Source organism: Salmo salar, chromosome 16 (assembly GCF_965601325.2).
Source record: "Salmo salar chromosome 16, fSalSal1, whole genome shotgun sequence".
Classification (NCBI taxonomy): domain Eukaryota; kingdom Metazoa; phylum Chordata; class Actinopteri; order Salmoniformes; family Salmonidae; genus Salmo; species Salmo salar.
The window spans coordinates 66,346,419-66,365,789 of record NC_138306.1 but is presented as its reverse complement, the minus strand read 5'-3'; the positions used below and the strand labels follow the sequence as shown (position 1 = coordinate 66,365,789).

The window sequence follows — 19,371 nt, the reverse complement described above, 5'->3', positions numbered from 1 at the left end:
CCCCCCCACACAAAGTCAGCTCTCCTGACCAGATAGTGACACCATAGAGCCATATTTAAATACGCATGCGTACTTGCGAAAACTGGTCATTAGTTGGTTCTGGAAAGGGTATTTTTGTTAGGTCGATAGGACTGAATTCGGGTGTTTTGAATTTGTTCTTTCTCTAACCGTTTTTTATCTGCATACATTTCGGTAGGTGACCTGCATATTTTGCACATTCGGTTGACAATGTAATCTACACGTCTGTTTAAACCAACATTGGCTAGCTAGCAAAGTATTGTAGCTAGATATCTTTTTCCTGCATTGTTAGTTAGCAAGCACAACTTCGCTACCTAACAAACTAAATGGCTAACATAACGTTGGCTATCATATCGGAAGAACTGACTTTGTAGATATGGCACGTTGAAACACAGGCTTTATTTATCTACCCACTGTAGAGACACTTAGTTGCCCATGATATTTGATAATCAGACGTGAATATCGACGTCCTTTGTTCCAAGTTTTGTTAGCATTACAGGAAATTGTGGCTTGTTAGCTAAAGTTAGCTACTATGGGAGTTTCGCAGGTGCCACACGAACAAGCAAGGCCTGTCTGAACGGGCTCATGGCCGGAAGGTCCCGGTGCTCATACTAAAGCCTACCATCTTGGATGGTAACTAAGCAGGCTAGCTAGTTAACTAACTTCACCTAAGTACATTTTGATTGTATTTTATATTCATCATGACAAAGCCAGGTTAATGTCAACTTTGAAAAATGTCCAAATTACCAGATGTGGCTTGCTAATTAGCTAGCTACAATATAGCCAGAACAAGACATAGCATAGCTCTCGCATGGGCCTAACGTTACAGAAATCCTGTTGGGCAGAGCACGTTTCCAACTAGCTATACATAGCCTGCTAATGTTGACTAATTATCTTGACGGTGCGCAATCAGACGTTAATGTTCAACTTTTCTCATCCAGAGTGTCTTTTATGAATAATCAAAAGCAGCAAAAGCCAACGCTAACCGGCCAGCGTTTCAAAACGAGGAAAAGAGGTAAGTTGGTTATCTTCATTGTCGACCAATTTGCCACTACTTGTTTGGTTCATCTAGCTATGTCAAAATGGTACCGGCGGTGAAATTATGACATGTTTTTCAACAGATGAAAAGGAGAGATTTGACCCTACTCAGTTTCAAGAAAGTATCGTACAAGGCTTGAATCAAACTGGATCTGATTTGGAAGCTGTTGCAAAATTCCTTGATGCCTCTGGCGCCAAGCTTGACTACCGCCGGTATGCAGAGACACTCTTTGATATCCTGGTGGCTGGCGGAATGCTTGGTGAGTACAGATCTTTAAGTAGTGTTGAAAGTCAGTAGCTTTCAGGGATCCCTTGCCTCTTTCCAAAGTCCCACCCATCTGACCTTATTCTACAAAGCGTTTTGAGAAGGAACAAGGATTCAAGGAAAGTTTTAGAGGAAGTTTAGTGTTGGAAGTCAGTTTCCATTCCATTTGGTAAGCTGCTGTTGTCCAGATCAGCGCACTGACACTCTTTCTCCCCCTTCACCTGTCTGCAGCCCCAGGAGGAAGTATATCTGACGACCTGACCCGCACCGAGTTCTGCCTCTTCACGGCACAAGAGGACCTTGAGACAATGCAAGCATATGCTCAGGTAAGAGAATGTGGAAAAAGTTTATTACTGCAAAGTATCTATATCCAACTACAGAGATGCATCTGTCAAGAAGCTCTACCCAGCTAATCAATGCTGTATAATAACACATTTACCACAATGTCACATCTTACTTTGTTTTGGACTTGTAGGTTTTTAACAAGCTGATCCGGCGTTACAAGTACCTGGAGAAAGGGTTTGAGGAGGAGATCAAGAAGGTGAGACAGTTCGTTTGAACTCCTGCTTGGCAGTTGGCACTGAATGTTACACACAATGGACCCTGCATAAACTGTTTGAATGGGATATTTTATTTTCACAACAAAGAACTAAAACATTTACCCTGCAGGCTCATTGTTTTATCTACTCCGCAGTTGCTGCTGTTTTTAAAAGGGTTCACTGAATCAGAACGCAACAAGCTGGCTATGCTCACTGGCATACTGTTGGCCAATGGAAACATATCAGCCGCCGTCATTGGAAGTCTCTTCAACGAGAACGTGGTCAAAGAGGGTGAGTGTCTGCCAGCCCACCACTATCTTTACCTGGACCTGTCCAATGAGAGCTGCTTGTTTTCATTTTTTCCAAATGTTTGGTTACGGTTGCCCCAAATGAACATGGCTCTCTTCACTGGAAACTCACCTTTTTGTTAAATGGTCTCTGAAATGGACACAGTATTCAGGCAATACATGCATTTTGTATGAACCCAATGTGTCTGAAATGAACATGTTTTTAGTTCATACAAAATAGTGATTTGAGTGCTGTTCATTGCAGGGTACCTGCTGCTTTGACTGTTGCTTTATCACTGTTTGCAGGAGTATCTGCAGCCTTTGCTGTCAAACTGTTCAAGTCCTGGATCTATGAAAGGGACATCAATGCTGTTGCTGTCGCTCTCCGCAAAGTCAGCATGGACAACAGGCTGATGGTAAAGCTACAATTCCTTACTTTATATTTTTGGTCCCTCTCCAAGGATACCAATACATATAGAAGAGTAAGAGGAGGTTTCCTCAACACAGATTAAAGGGATAGTTCTCCAAAATGATATACATTTCCTTACAACATTTAATGGCACTGGAGAGGATGGCTGATGTTTTATTGGCTTTTAACCAACTGCTATTTTGTTTGATTTTTCGCATTGTTTGTAACTTATTTTGTACATAATGTTGTTGCTGCTACTGTCTCTTATGACCGAAAGGAGCTTCTGGACATCAGCACAGCGTTTACTCACCTTTAATTGGACTAAGAATTCATCTTTAATGAGTCGGACGAGAGGGATTTACTCCAGACACCCGAATAGGCCCTCATCCCCGTCATTCACAGGAGGAGGAGACAGATTTCGCGTAAGGAGATCGGGATGCCTTGTGAGGATCAGGCGAGGAGTGGCTAATCTGCCTTTGCCATCCGTACTATTAGCCAATGTACAATCGCTGGAAAATAAATGGGATGAACTAAAAGCATGTATATTCTACCAACGGGACATTAAACTGTAATATCTTATGTTTCACAGAGTCATGGCTAAATGACGACATGATTAATACAGCTGGCGGGTTATACACGTGATCGGCAGGGTAGAACAACATTCTCTTAAGACAAGGGGTAGCGGTCTATGTATATTTGTAAACAGCTGGTGCACGATATCTAAGGAAGTCTCAAGGTTTTGCTTGCCTGAGGTAGAGTATCTCATGATAAGCTGTAAACAACACTATCTACCTAGAGTTTTCATATGTATTTTTCGTAGCCTGCATACCACCACAGACCGATGCTGTCACTAAGACAGCACTCAATGAGCTGTATACTGCCATAAGCAAACAGGTAAACGCTCATCCAGAGGCGGTGCTCCTTCTGCCGGGGACTTTAATGCAGGGAAACTTAAATCAGTTTACTTCATTTCTATCAGCATGTTAAATGTGCAACCAGAGAGAGGGAATTCTATCCTTCTGATTCCTGCTTACAAGCAAAAATTTAAGCAGGAAGCACCAGTGACCCGGTCAATATATATATTTTTTTAAGTGGTCAGATGAAGCAGATGCTAAACTTCAGGACTGTTTTGCTAGCACAGACTGGAATATTTTCCGTGATTCTTCCGATGGCATTAATGAGTGCACCATATCGGTCACTGGCTTCATCAATAAGTGCATCGACGACATCGTCCCCACAGTGACTACGTACATACTCCAACCAGAAGCCATGGATTACAGGCAACATCATCACTAAGCAAAAGGGTAGAGCTGCCTCATTCAAGGAGCGGGACTAACCTTGAAGCTTATAAGAAATCCCGCTATGCCCTCCAACGAACCATCAAACAGGCAAAGCGTCAATACAGGACTAAGATCGAATCGTACTACACCGGCACCGACGCTGGTCGGATGTGGCAGGGCTCGCAAACTATTAGACTACAAGGGACGCACAGCCGAGAGCTGCCCAGTCACACAAGCCTACCAGACGAGCTAAATAACTTCTATGCTCGCTTTGAGGAAAGTGACACTGCAACATGCATGACAGCATCATCTGTTCCGGATGACTGTGATCACTCTCTCCGCAGCCGATGTGAGTAAGACCTTTAAACAGGTCAACATTCACAAGGCCGCAGGGCCAAACGGATTACCAGGACGTGTTCTCCGAGCATGCGCTGACCAACTGGCAGTGTCTTTACTGACATTTTCAGCCTGTCCGAGTCTGTAATACAAACATGTTTTAACCTCTCTGGGGTATGTGACACACTATTCAACAGCCAGTGAAATAGCAGGGCGGCAAATTCAAAACAATAAAAATCTCATAATTCAAATTTCTCAAACATACAACTATTAAATCCCACTTTAAAGATGCACTTCTCGTTAATGCAACCACATTGTCCGATTTCAAAAAGGCTTTACGGAGAAAGCACAACATTAGATTATGTTAGGACAGCACCTAAACATGAAAAACCACACAGCCATTTTCCAAGCAAGGAGAGGCGTCACAAAAACCAGAAATGCAGCTAAAATTAATCACTAACCTTTGATCTTCATCAGATGGCACTCATAGGACTTCATGTTACACAATACATGTATGTTTTGCTCGATAAAGTTCATATTTATATCCAAAAAAACAATTTTACATTGGCGTGAAATGTTTTGCCTCCCAAAACTTCCGGTGAATGAGCACATCAATTTACAGAAATACTCATCATAAACGTTGATTAAAATATTCAACAGTTAAAGAATTATAGATACACTTCTCCTTAATGCAACCGCTGTGTCAGATTTCAAAAAAGCTTTACGGCGAAAGCAAATCTTGCAATCTGAGTACAGCGCTCAGATATCAAAACAAGCCATACAGATACCCGCCATTTGAGTCAACAGAAATGACAAAAATGACATTATAAATATTCACTTACCTTTGATCTTCATCAGAATGCACTCCCAGGAATCCCAGTTCCAGAATAAATGTTTGTTTTGTTCGATAAAGTCCATCATTTATGTCCAAATACCTCCTTTTTGTTCGCATTTAGTCCACTACTCCAAATGCAGGAAGCGTGTGCAAAATGTCACGACAAAGTCAAAAAAAAGTTATTTTACATTCGTAGAAACATGTCAAACGATGTATAGCATCAATCTTTAGGATGTTTTTATCATAAATCTTAAGTAATATTCCAACCGGACAATTCCAATGTCTTCAAAAAAGAAAAGGAGCACAGCTAACTCTCACGGGAGCGCTCGCCTCTGAGCTCATGTCATTTTCTCAGTCTACTTCCAGGAGCTTTTGTTCTCTCCCTATTCACAGTAGAAGTATGAAACAGTGTTCTAAAGACTGTTGACATCTAGTGGAAGCCTTAGGAAGTGCAAAATTAACCCTAAGTCACTGTATAGGCAATCACTTGGAAAAACTACAAACCTCAGATTTCCACACTTCCTGGTTGGATTAATCTCAGGTTTTTGCCTGCCATATGAGTTCTGTTATACTCAGACATCATTTATACAGTTTTAGAAACTTCAGTGTTCTATCCAAATCTACTAATAATATGCATATCCTACCTTCTGAGCCTGAGTAGCAGGCAGTTTACTACAGGCACGCCTTTCATCCGGACGTCAAAATACTGCCCCCTACCCTAGAGAAGTTAAGCAGACCACCATAGTCCCTGTGCCCAAGAACACTAAGGTAACCTGCCTAAATGACTTCCGACCCATAGCACTCACATTAGTAGCCATGAAGTGCTTTGAAAAGCTGTCCATGGCTCATGTCAACACCATTATCCCAGAAACCCTAGACCCACTCCAATTTGCATACCGCCCCAACAGCTCCACAGATGATGCAATCTCTATTGCGCTCCACACTGCCCTTTCACACATGGACAAAAGGAACGCCTATGAGAATGCTATTCATTGACTACAGCTCAGTGTTCAACACCATAGTGCTCTCAAGGCTCATCACTAAGCTAAGGACCCTGGGACTAAACACCTCCCTCTGCAACTGGATCCTGGACTTCCTGATGGGCCGCCCCCAAGTGGTAAGGGTACACAACAACACATCCTCAACACTGGGGCCCCTCAGGGGTGCATGCTCCTGTACTCCCTGTTCAGTCGTGGCTGCATGGCCAGGCCCGACACCATTAAGTTTTCCGATTACACAACAGTGGGAGGTCTGATCACTGACAACGACGAGACGGCCTATAGGGAGGTCAGAGACCTGACCGTGTGGCGCAAGGACAACAACCTCTCCTTCAACGTGATCAAGACAAAGGAGATGATTGTGGACTATAGGAAAAGGAGGACTGGGCACGCCCTCATTGACGGGGCTGTAGTGGAGCAGGTTGAGCGCTTCAAGTTCCTTGGCATCCACATCACCAGCATTCTAACATGGTCCAAGCACACCAAGACAGTTGTGAAGAGGCCACGACAAAATCTATTCCCCCTCAGGAGACTGAAAAGATTTGACATGGGTCCTCAGATCCTCAGGTTCTACAGCTGCACCATCGAGAGCATCCTGACTGGTTGCGTCACTGCCTGGTATGGCAACTGCTCGGCCTCCGACCGCATAGCACTACGGAGGGTACGGCCCAGGCTTCTAAACAGCTTCTACCCCCCAAACCAATAGACTCATGAACATCTAATCAAATGGCTACCCAGACTATTTGCCTTGCCCCCCCCCACGCTGCTGCTACTTATTATCTATGCATAGTCACTTTAACTCTACCTACATGTACATATTACCTCGACTAACCGGTGCCCCCGCACATTGACTCTGTACCAGTACCCCCTGTATATAACCTCACTATTGTTATTTTACTGCTGCTCTTTAATTATTACTTTTATTTATTTTATTAACGGCGTTGTTTAAAGGCTTGAAAGTAAGCATGTCACTGTAAGGTCTATTTCCTGTTGTATTTGGTGCATGTGACAAATAAAATTGTATTTGATTACCCTGTAAGCCATGTGTCATACTAATTCCACGGACACCTGCAGACACTCGGCCGTTCACCGTTCCGTTGTACTTGATTGAGTTAAGGTCACTATTTAGTAAGGCACTCCCCTCACCTGCTTGTCTAGGTCTTAATTGAAGTAAAAACCAGCAGGCACTAGGCCCTCCATGGAATGAGTTTGACACCTGCTCTATGCAGTCTATGCTTTGGTATCCCTGGCACTGTTTCCATACGATAACATTTTAGCCTTTGTGGCACATCCCATTAGTCGTGGGACCGATATTAAACATTTCACACCATTTTCAAACCATCTATAAGTGACTTTGAGCTTCACAATCAACTTTAGATACTTTTGGATGATTTGGACATGATGTGTGAAGAATGCTAATTGGCCCCATGACTTTTTAATGCTGAAATGTTAGCGTGTTGAAATGGTGCGAGGGATACTAAACCAAAGCATGGATTTCTGTCATACCTTATCCGTAGACTGCTTACAGGGTAAGGAATCAAGTATGCTTTTGTAATTTGTGTGAACTATCCCTTCAAGTCTAGTCGTAGTCTAAAAACCTTCCATGGAGATTGTCTGTTAAACCAGCTTAAGTTTTTATATAGGCCTTTAGATTTAAAACAAAATAAATATTGAATGGGAACTAATTACTTGTATCGATATCTGTCACAGGAGCTCTTTCCTGCCAACAAGCGGAGCTGTGAGCATTTTTCAAAGTACTTCACTGATGCGGGACTGAAGGAGCTGTCAGACTTTGCCAGGAACCAGGAGGCCATCGGGTCCCGTAAGGAGCTGCAGAAAGAGCTCCAAGAGATGATGGCCCGTGGGGACAACTTCAAAGATGTGAGACTTATTCTTATACCGTGGGCTAAAAGTATTGGGACAGTGACACATTTGTGTTGTTTTGACTCTACTGCATGCAGCACTTGGTATTTGAATTACAATGACAGATTCAAGTGCAGACTGTCCGCTTTCATTTGAGGGTGTTGTCATAGATCGGGTGAACCATTTGAGAAATTACAGCACTTTTTGTACATAGTCCCCACTTTTTTTAAAGGACAAAGTATTGAAACAAATTCACTTGTGTATTTAAGTAGTCAACAATTTAGTATTTGTTTCCGTATTCCTAGCATGCAACGATTGTAGCATAATGCCCAAGAAGACTAGAGGCTGTAATCGCTACCAAAGGTGCTTCAACAAAGTACTGAGTAAATGGTCTAGTAACTAGTTTTGCACTGTACAGTTCATATAAGGAAATAAGTCAATTGAAATTCATTTTAGGCTTATCTATGGATTTCACATGACTAGGGGCGCAGCCATGGGTGGCCCTAGGAGAGCATCAGCCCACCCACTCGGGAGCCAGGCACACCCACTGGGGAGCCAGACCCAGCCAATCAGAATGAGTTTTTCTCCACAAAATTACTTTATTATAGACAGAGAAACTCCTCAGTTTCATCAGCGTTCCGGGTGGCTGGTCTCTACCGATCCCGTAGGCGAAGAAGCTGGTTGTGGAGGTTCTAGGCTCACGTGGTTACACCATGGTCTACGGTAGTGAGGCTGGAAGTACTGCAAAATTCTCTAAATTGACTTTCAATTCTCTGGCGACAGCTCTGGTGGACATTCCTCTAGTCTGCATGCGAATTGCACGCTCCCTCAACTTGAGACAACTGTGTACGTATGATATAACTGCACATTTTAGTGGCCTTTTGTCCTCAGCACACGGTGCACCTGTGTAATGAGCATGCTGTTTAATCAGCTTCTTGATATGCCACACCTGTCAGGTAGATGGATTACATAGGCAAAGGAGAAATGCTCACTAACAGGGAAGTAAACTAATTAAAATATGTTTTTTGGTGCGTATGGAGAATATCTGTTTTTTGTTTTTTCTGGCTCATGAAACATGGGACCAACACTTTACATGTTGAATTTATATTTTTGTTCAGTGTATATATGCTTGATAGCTGGGCATTGTTCATTGACATGCTCCCTGCTGTGTTTAGATAATTGCCTACGTCAGGGAGGAGATGAAGAAGACCAGCATCTCTGAACAACTGATGATCGGAATCGTGTGGTCCAGTGTCATGAGCTGTGTGGAATGGAACAAGAAGGAAGAGCTGGTCTGCGAACAATCTATCAAACACTTGAAGGTAAATGCTTTGTAACTAGATTTCTGCGGTCTTGAACCGGTTTCTCAATGAGACAAACCTAGATGAAGGTTAAATTAGTTGCTGCTAAATTAACTTCAGATCAGTGTTTTCTGGAACTGTATAGTATTGGAAGAGGAGGGTGGGGCGGTAGTAATATGGGCCAGATTGGAGCGTGATTAGGTTTTAGTTGGCTGGTTTTAGTCCAGTCAACCACCTTGTGCTCCCCGACTTGGTGAAAATACTGTCAATGTCCCCTTAAGCAAGGCACTTAACCCTAATTGCTCCTGTAAGTTGCTCTGGATAAGAGCATCTGCTAAATGACTCAAATGTAAATGTAGGTGCTTATATTGCTCCTGTGCTTGCCCCTGACATCTTGTCATTGCAACTAAGAACCTGTTCTTAATTGACTTGCATATTAGTAAATAAAGATTGGATGAATGGAAACTAATTGGTCCTCTCTCCACCACAGCAATAGTCCTCTCCTGGAGGTGTTCACCTTTCCAAGGAGCCTCTGAGATCATCTAGTCTCTAACCCTCCATTACCCTAACCCCCTGTCTTTCTCTCTTCTCCACAGCAATACAGTCCTCTCCTGAAGGCATTCACCTCCCAGGGAGCCTCTGAGATCATCCTGCTGGTGAAAATCCAGGAGTACTGCTATGACAACATTCACTTCATGAAGGCCTTCCAGAAGATTGTGGTGCTCCTCTACAAAGGTGTGAGCCCTGGTTGAAAGTATTGCACTATAAAGGGAATTGGGTGCCATTTTGGATCCAGCCTGTGTGTGGGGGGGGAACAATGGCTGTCATGTGACATGTCATTTAGGTACGTTCATTAGGTACCATGGTGTGCCCTTTATGGTGTGCTCTCATTACCTTTGACCTAACATTCTTATATTCCTTGTTATTGCCCCCTCTCCCAACACAGCGGATGTTTTGAGTGAAGAGGCCATTCTTAAGTGGTACGCAGAGGCCCACGTTGCTAAAGGAAAGAGTGTTTTCCTCGAGCAGATGAAGAAATTTGTTGAGTGGCTGAAAAATGCAGAGGAAGGTAAAAAGAAACGGCGTTTAATAGTAAATGGTCACCTTTTTGAAAAAGTTATCTTAATATTCATGTTCCTGTAAATTCTAATGTTCTGATTTGAGTCGACTCTTTTGTGTCTTCCAGAGTCTGAGTCCGAGGACGAAGAAGAGAACTGAGAACTCGACCCTCCACGTGCATTTTAAACGGCACAGTAGGAGCAGTAGAATGTTTTTGTTACTGAAGTGCTAGTCTCTCCCAGTCCTGTTTTCTTATTTTACCTTCTGTTTTCTTTCACCCCTCTCCAACTTCAACATTTACATTTTAACTCAAGGGCTGTGATGTGAACAGTACACTCCTTATTACGTTTTGTTTTAAACTTACCCTTAATAGTTCACACGTATTGTGAATTAAAACCTCAATCATAAGATTAACAAATGAAGTGTTGATTTGTTTGGAAAGAAGCAGAAATGAACCCCCTTTATTAGTATTACTATTATGCCTTCTGTGTTTTGGAAATGGAACATTCCACTTGATTAAGATACTCTATTGATGTTGCTGCATCCAGTCTGATAGAGCAGTATCAGGGTTATCTGTTAATATTGCAGTAGTGCGCCTTCTTGCTATGTGACTTAAAGGCACCCTAAAATGACAAGTCATTGCCTTCTCGCCAAAGGATTTACCGGTAGCCCTATCCTCATGTTAGCTCCTTCCTGACCTTTGGCCTTTTGGACAAACCTGTAATGAACAGTTGAATTGGTGATCGGATGAACGTTGTGGCAGTGACTCATCTTGGTAGAACCACCTCTTGACCTGACTGACATCCTCTCTGGAAGATGCAATGCCAGCTAAGTAATATTGGTTAATTTCTTTAATCTGATTAAACCAATAATTTTTTAAAGAAATAAAGATGACTAAAATTCATATTGTTCTGATTTATTTATGGTATACATTTCTTGTATGTTTGGTGTGTAGCATTACAATCAATTACTAAACTTAGGTGCCTGCTGTACTAATACAACTCCACCTGAGGTCCCAAATGCACACACAGCTTAATGTTATTACTGGGTAAACCTGATTTAATATACTACACAATTTACAGGAATTGGTCTTGAGTGATTTTCTAAGGCTCTGTTTACACAGGCAGCACAATTCTGATCTTTTGCCCAATTTTTTATTTTATTTTACCTTTGTTTAACCAGGTAGGCAAGTTGAGAACAAGTTCTCATTTACAACTGCGACCTGGCCAAGATAAAGCAAAGCAGTTCGACACATACAACAACACAGTTACACATGGAGTAAAACAAACATACAGTACAAAAACAAGTCTATGTACAATGTGAGCAAATGAGGTGAGATAAGGGTGGTAAAGGCAATAAAAAGGCCACGGTGGCAAAGTAAATACAATATAGCAATTAAAAACACTGGAATTGTAGATTTGCAGTAGGTGAATGTGCAAAGTAGAAATACTTGGGTGCAAGGGAGCAAAATAACTGAATACAGTTGGGGATGAGGTAATTGTTTGGGCTATTTATAGATTGGCTATGTACAGGTGCAGTGATCTGTGAGCTGCTCTGACAGCTGGTGCTTAAAGTTGGTGAGGGAGATAAGTATTTTCAGTTTCAGAGATTTTTGTAGTTCGTTCCAGTCATTGGCAGCAGAGAACTGGAAGGAGAGGGGTTGACCAGTGAAATACACCTGCTGGAGCGCATGCTAAGTGGGTGCTGCTATGGTGACCAGCGAGCTGAGATAAGGCAGGACTTTACCTAGCAGGGTCTTGTAGATGACCTGGAACCAGTGGGTTTGGCGACGAGTATGAACCGAGGGCCAGCCAACGAGAGCGTATAGGTCGCAGTGGTGGGTAGTATATGGTGCTTTGGTGACAAAACGGATGGCACTGTGATAGACTGCATCCAATGTGTTGAGTAGGGTGTTGGAGGCTATTTTGTAAATGACATCGCCGAAGTCGAGGATCGGTAGGATGGTCAGTTTTACAAGGGTATGTTTGGCAGCATGAGTGAAGGATGCTTTGTTGCGAAATAGGAAGCCAATTCTAGATTTAACTTTGGATTGGAGATGTTTGATCTGAGTCTGGAAGGAGAGTTTACAGTCCAGCCAGACACCTAGGTATTTGTAGTTGTCCACATATTCTAAGTCAGAACCGTCCAGAGTGGTGATACTGGACGGGCGGGCAGGTGCAGGCAGCGATCGGTTGAAGAGCATGCATTTAGTTTTACTTGTATTTAAGAGCAGTTGGAGGCTACGGAAGGAGAGTTGTATGGCATTGAAGCTCGTCTGGAGGGTAGTTAACACAGTGTCCAAAGAAGGGCTAGAAGTATACAGAATGGTGTCGTCTGCGTAGAGGTGGATCAGAGACTCAGATCAGAATTATTGACTAAAGAGCTGATTGGTCAAGTTAGTGGGAAAAGTTCAGAATTGGACTCCCTGTGTAAACTTGGCCTAAGAAGGTATTTTACATGCACATTCAACTCATTAGTCCAATATTTATTTTGAAAGTAGTTTAATGATTGTTTACAAGTCAAATATATTTTTTACTTATTGTACAACAGCTTCTCATTGTTTGCAATGTGAAGAGGACAATTGTCTTACATAAGTTAGGAGAAATTCAAGTATGTTTACAACAATGTTACACATTACAATAGACTTGGAGGTAGACCTATAATTCTATTAGGTTAATATATTCAGAGGTCTTCATTGAGGTAAAAGTGTATTGCAGTCAGTGTGCAATATCGTTATTTGTTTTGGATAATTCATCCAAATAAGATCGTATTTTTATTTTGCATGATTTTGAAGTAATTTATTATATACCCAAATCAATGCAGTCAATTCTGTTCCTGTCTTTTAAATTATATTGTTCAACGGCTGATGAAACTAACACTGTCAAAGTGTGAAAACATTTGATTAGTGTTATTTCCTGATAGTTGCTGGTTGAAAATACAATCTACACAGGCCCTTCTGATCAGCAGGTTTCCATGGTTGTGAGTTTTGGCTTTCCATGGTGACATCACCATGTGGTAAATTGGTTAATAGACCATGACAATAAAGAGTTCCAAACCCCTCTGCCAATAACGGCTAGTTATCAGTTTACCCTTCCCACTCAGACCACTCCCAGACAGTCCTAGCAAACTTGAGAAAGTTTTGTGCTAAAAAGCCATTTTTTTTTTTCAATTTGAATGGAAATATATTACAGTAAGGTATTTTGATAACTAGAAATTATTTGATTGATATAAAAACAGCTGCATTGGGCCTTCAAAGGTGCAACCAATACTGCACAAACACATGCAGAACTATTGTGTGTTTGTGAATTGTGAAAAGGCTTGTGCAATACATGCAAGTAAACATTTCTCAACATACAGTATAACATTGAACTCCCAAAAGCAGTGTTTACATATGTATGTTACATTTTCTTTTGATCTACACCATGTTACATTTGACATGGAATATGACTTGATGTTGTGGTAAAGTTTGTAAACACCAAGTCTGGTTGCTTCTGCTGTACTAGTGGGCGGGGCCGACATATAGCACTTCATATTTGGATTCAAGCACATTTTATATTTTGTATATTGTTGTTTTGCCTCCCCCATTTAAATTAAGACTCCCTCGAAAGAATTGGCTTATATTCATTTACTAAGTGTACTCTCCTGGTTAAAATAAATTTAAATATTACTGCTACCAAAGTGTATTTGGGACTATTGAATTGAGTTTGAATGGCAGTTAGAATTCATAATTGTCAAGCACGGCACCCTCTCCTCAGTTGGCAAAAGATGAGTCAGTCAGGAGACAAGCCAACCAGTCCACTACTCCACTGACAGTCCACTACTCCACTGACGAAACGCTGCATGGCCTAGGATTGGGTTACAACCATGTGACTGGCTGCATGGGGGAGGCCAGACTGTTTTTTAGGAGCGCGACGCTAGGGCTTACTATTTCTGATACCGAAATAGCCCACTGTCAGGTGGAACCTTACACATTGCGCTCGAGTTACAATTTTACCAAAACACGGTGGAAAGAACGCACATGTAGTGAACGGAAAGTGCATTTCGGTGGGGTTTTTTTTGTCCTAAGATTTTGCAAAAATATGTACAAAGTTATATAGTTTTTTTTCTTCCACTCGTAGGTACATGTAAACATCCATGTGACTTGGTATGCATCCTTGTTGCATCCTTGTATTGACAGTAGTGCGTGACCATGTCAGATGGCTGTGGGCTTTCCTCCATCTCTGAGCTGTCAGGGTAGAGAAATTGTAGTAGTTTACATTGAAATAAAACCATTGAAATACTATTGATTGGGATGGCTGTTATGGAATTGCTCCAATCTTAAATAAAGTACTGACCCATTATCTAAATGTAGCCAAATCCCATCCATTTTATTTTATAGAGATTACATGCAGCCTTCTATGATAGCCCACAGCCTGTCAACCAAAATATACTGATTTATTTTGAGGACTCACCGTTTTCCTCTGGTTACTGAGACAGAAAGTGCATATGGGCCTGAGCGCGGGGCTGCTGCTGTTGATGTTGGTGCTGCTCTGCAGGACGCTGTGGTACCCAAGACAGGGCTGTCGGTCCAAACACTCGTCCCCCAGCAGCAGCACGTTGGCAAGGTGGGAGATGTAGCTGGACGCCAGGCGTAGCGTCTCGATCTTGGACAGTTTCCTGTCGGCTGGTTCTGTGGGAATGAGGGTGCGCAGCGCGGTGAAGGCCGTGTTCACGCTGTGGGTCCGGTCCCGCTCCCGCGCGTTGGCTGCCTGCCTCTGTTTGCTAACGCCCTGCAGACGCCTGCTGCACCCCCTCTCCCTCTGCCTGGCCCTCTCCCGGCCCCCTCCCTGGGGGCTACAGCCGCCGCCCGTCGACTTGTTGTCGGAGCTCTCCTCGCTTCCGCTATCCAGTTCGTCCAGGTCGGAGGGGAAACCGTCCGGCGCGGCACCCTGTTCGCTCCCTGTGGACTTCATGGTGGACCTGGCTGGGTGTCTAAGGCGGGGGAATGAGTTGGGGTCTGGGACTGGCTCTGCTCCTGTGTCTGTTTCATGGCGACTGCTTTATAAATGCAGAGTGAAAATAGCACCTGGGACCAGCTGCCGCCGTGTGATCCGGTGACTGGGGGTGCGGGGATCCTGCGCTAACTGGGCTCACGCCATCCCCTTGGCAGACCATCATGCCATTTCTTGAATAACGGATCCTTTCTGGGCCCGGTCACCATGCATGTGGCCTCTGGAAAAGGAAAGACAGGTGGAGGCTGGAGATGAGAAGCCACCGGTCGTGGTTCTTTGGGTGCTTGAGGTTTATATATATATATAACCCCCCACTGTGAGCCAGCACACTCCCACTTTGCTCCTAACCCCTGCCCCTTGGCACCTTGACCCCTAACCCCTTCGATGTTTGCAGATCTGTAAGGTGGAAGCTTGACCATTACACTGCTTATACTTATCCAGCCCCTTCAGATCTGCAAGCATTGAGGGGTCGGGGTGTGACAGTGTGACTGCAGATGCACTACATTAACCTTCTCCCACTCTCAGCCCACGTAAACACATGGTCGTGCTGTGACTCTCTACTCCCTCCATCACGAACCTTAATTTTCTTATCTCCTGCTTCCTGGAGGTCGTTCAGCTTCTCCCGCTGATTCAAATGCCGGTCTAACTACCTGAAGCCTCAACAACATACACACATTTGCACAAACTTCTATTGCACGCGGTGTGTGCAAAGGTCACCAAAGGTCACGAAAAGATGACAATGCAAATCTTGACATAGTGAAAACATTCCCCCGGTTTACGCTAGGCCACTGTGTCAGTCAAATGACTGATATTTAGAACATGCTGCATAGTTCACATTAGGATGTGTGTTCCTAGAAATCCTGTCAGTATTATTTGGTGAAGTGTTTCGGGAGAAGTGCTACTTCGTTACAGCATGTCAACAACTCTCAGAACTCAAATTCAAACTCAGTTCAAACCCCCAGTGAAGGAATTACTCCTTGGTCTTAGAGTCATGACACCAGCTTCAGTGCTCTCCGACCAGGACCGTGAGTGAGTAGTCCAGGTGTATCAGTCACCCTCCAGCTGTTCCTCCACCCCATGGCAGTCTCTCCATAACTTGTGCCATCTTTAGCCTTGATATAAATATCTGTGAATGTACAAGTCACTTATATAGTGTTACTTCAGTAAACTTTAAGATCATCATACCAAGATTTTCGTCTTGATACCAACAATAGTTTTAGTGTTCCTGAGAGCAATGTAAGTTGTGTGAAGAGAATTATAACCACAGCAATTACATATCAGTAGGTTTGAATGATTTCAAAGGGCCAACTGAGCTAATCAATGCAACAATATACTGTGGAAATGAAAATATAAAACATTAGGGGAGTTGATTTGTATGTTCTTTGTCAAGTTGTTGTTTGAGTATTTCAGGTCTACACTACGGGTTATATAGCAATAGACTGCATGTCATCACTAGATGGCAATATAGCACTGGTGTGGAATTACTATGAGCCATTTTGACAGAAGTACTTTTGACAGCCTTTCTTTGTGTAGGTGGGCACGGGCATACATCCACAGGAACGGAGCTGTGTCAGCCATGTGTGGGCTGTGTGTGTGTGAGACAGCACATTGGAGACTTACTAGTGACAAGTGCGTGACATGTTTTGACGTAGCAGCTCTGTCACTAACACTTCTGACAGAGGGAGAAGAGCGAGAGGAGAGGGAACGATCGGTGGGAGAGAGAGGAGAGCGAGAGAGGAGGAAAGAGGAGAAAGAGAGGGAGAGGGAGAGCAGGGGGCTGAGAGATTCAAGGAACAAGGTGCAGGTCTACATGCTTGTCTGTCGGTGCTAAAAGAGTGGTGTAGTTAGGTGTAGCTCGGCTTCTTCTTTCATGTAGTAGGGTAACATTAGCAGCTGCTTCTCCCCTTTGCTTCTGGACCATTATGCAACATTGGGAAACTTTGCACTTCCCAAATCACTTTGATTACCACCCATAGATGTGTACAGGTACACTTTATTGTTAACTATGGAGGGTTTAGATAGATCAGACAATGAGCCTGGGGACTAACAAAAGACAGGTTGAAAAGAGAGGGAGAGAGAGAATAAAATAAAATACATTTGTATTTGTCACATGCGTTGTAAACAAAATGTTTAGACTAACAGTGAAATGCTAATTTACGGGTCATTTTCCAACAATGCAGAGTTAAAACATTTTTTTTTTTAAATAGTGACACAAGGAATAGCAACACAGTGAATAACAAATAACAATAACGAGTAAAAATAACATGGCTATTTACAGGCAGTACCAGTACAGAGTCGATGTGCAGGGGTAAGAGGTAATTGAGGTAGCTATGTATATATAGGTAGGGGTAAAGTGAGACGGATCTGACAGAGACATTCAGACAGACACAGAAAGGTAAATTAAGGTTCTAACTGAATTTGTTGGAAAGGAAGATACATTGTCAGTGCCGTGACAAAATGAACAGCGTTTCTATTTAATGTGAGCAATTCCGTTGTTCCAAAATAAACACATTACCATAAACTAATATCTTTTAGCATCTTGTGAGGAATAAACAGCAGAGAATACAACAGTAATTTCCCTAACAAAGTTTGTTTCGCTTCTCAAAGTTTTAACCGTGAGAGACAATCACTGAGGGTGGATCTCAGGCTTTCCCGTGATATTTACCATCCAGGAGTTAGTGAGATTGCCACAGAATTATTCTGAACACTATTTCAAAAGCAGAGGCTGCTTGCTTGGGTTGAACTAGAATTATCTGCCAGTATGCAGAGTATGGGGGATTAGAACAAAGCTACACAAACACCAACTGACTTGCAAAAAGACTAATCCTACTGAGCTCAAACAGGGCAACTAAGACTGATTTTAATGAGATTTGAAAACCAAAGACAAAAGGCTGCTAGAGCAGAATAGCCTGTCATAATTGGCTCAGAGGTGATGCAGTTTGGTGATGGTTTTATCTGTTAATCCCCATTTCCTCCTCATCCTCCACCTCCAGGGACTCACACAGTGAACGTCTGTGGCCCCTGGGCTAGGTAGGCATCCCTCTAACCCCTGTCCCCCTAACTCCTTCACTGCATAATTACCAGGGGCCTCATTTATAAACGGTTTGGTATGCACGTATTTCATCATAAATTGTTCATGGATATTACAAAAGGTGTACCACAGGGATCGGTACTGGGACCTGTTCTCTTTACTATTTATATAAATAACAATGGTATATCTGTTAAAACTTGTAATATTCATCTGTATGTAAACAACACTGTTATAAATTCAGCAAAAAAATAAACGTCCTCTCACTGTCAACTACATTTATTTTCAGCAAACTTAACATGTGTAAATATTTGTCTGAACAGGAGATTCAACAATGAAAACTGAACCACTTCCACAGACATGTGTCCCTGAACAAAAGGTGTGGCCACCAGCTGCATTAAGTACTGCAGTGCATCTCCTCCTCATGGACTGCACCAGATTTGCCAGTTCTTGCTGTGAGATGTTATCTCACTCTTCCAGCAAGGCACCTGCAAGTTCCCGGACATTTCTGGGGGGAATGGCCCTAGCCCTCACCCCAGCCTCTCTCAGCCTATTGCGGACAGTCTGAGCACTGATGGAGGGATTGTGCGTTCCTGGTGTAACTCGGGCAGTTGTTGTTGCCATCCTGTACCTGTCCCGCAGGTGTGATGTTTGGATGTACCGATCCTGTGCAGGTGTTGTTACACGTGGTCTGCCACTGTGAGGACAATCAGCTGTCCATCCTGTCTCCCTGTTGCGCTGTCTTAGGCGTCTCACAGTACGGACATAGCAATTTATTGCCCTGGCCACATCTGCAGTCCTCATGCCTCCTTGCAGCATGCCTAAGGCACGTTCACGCAGATGAGCAGGGACCCTGGGCATCTTTCTTTTGGTGTTTTTCAGAGTCAGTAGAAAGGCCTCTTTAGTGTCCTAAGTTTTGATAACTGTGACCTTTATTGCCTACCGTCTGTAAGCTGTTAGTGTCTTCACGACTGTTCCACAGGTGCATGTTCATTAATTGTTTATGATTCATTGAACAAGCATGGGAAACAGTGTTTAAACCCTTTACAATGAAGATCTGTGAAGTTATTTGGATTTTTACGAATTATCTTTGAAAGACAGGGTCCTGAAAAAGGGACGTTTCT

General features: G+C 43.0%; 2 protein-coding genes across 2 annotated transcripts; one reads left to right on the top strand and one right to left on the bottom strand.

Moving 5' to 3' along the window:
* LOC106574295 (eIF5-mimic protein 2-A) lies at positions 1-11,132 on the top strand. The gene is made up of 12 exons (XM_014150094.3): positions 1-192; positions 960-1,033; positions 1,140-1,316; positions 1,553-1,647; positions 1,797-1,862; positions 2,016-2,151; positions 2,454-2,563; positions 7,716-7,886; positions 9,044-9,190; positions 9,766-9,904; positions 10,116-10,238; positions 10,356-11,132. Exons 2-12 carry the CDS (start codon positions 970-972, stop codon positions 10,385-10,387), a joined length of 1,260 nt encoding a protein of 419 aa, XP_014005569.1. The 5' UTR covers positions 1-192; positions 960-969; the 3' UTR covers positions 10,388-11,132.
* Positions 11,133-12,823: 1,691 nt separating this feature from the next.
* Positions 12,824-15,488, bottom strand: LOC106574296 (transcription factor 15). The gene is made up of 2 exons (XM_014150095.3): positions 14,680-15,488; positions 12,824-14,453 (listed from the first exon to the last, which is right to left on the bottom strand). Exons 1-2 carry the CDS (start codon positions 15,178-15,180, stop codon positions 14,421-14,423), a joined length of 534 nt encoding a protein of 177 aa, XP_014005570.1. The 5' UTR covers positions 15,181-15,488; the 3' UTR covers positions 12,824-14,420.
* Positions 15,489-19,371: the final 3,883 nt, after the last annotated feature.

What these genes read in the sequence shown, in the direction of transcription:
- LOC106574295 (XM_014150094.3), top strand. Translation starts at nt 970, where the DNA reads ATGAATAATCAAAAGCAGCAAAAGCCAACGCTAACCGGCCAGCGTTTC. An exon ending in TTGAGGAGGAGATCAAGAAG is followed by an intron (nt 1,863 to 2,015) that starts GTGAGACAGTTC and finishes TCTACTCCGCAG; the next exon opens with TTGCTGCTGTTTTTAAAAGG. An exon ending in AATCTATCAAACACTTGAAG is followed by an intron (nt 9,191 to 9,765) that starts GTAAATGCTTTG and finishes TCTTCTCCACAG; the next exon opens with CAATACAGTCCTCTCCTGAA.
- LOC106574296 (XM_014150095.3), bottom strand. Translation starts at nt 15,180, where the DNA reads ATGAAGTCCACAGGGAGCGAACAGGGTGCCGCGCCGGACGGTTTCCCC. An exon ending in TCAGTAACCAGAGGAAAACG is followed by an intron (nt 14,454 to 14,679) that starts GTGAGTCCTCAA and finishes CTACCCTGACAG; the next exon opens with CTCAGAGATGGAGGAAAGCC.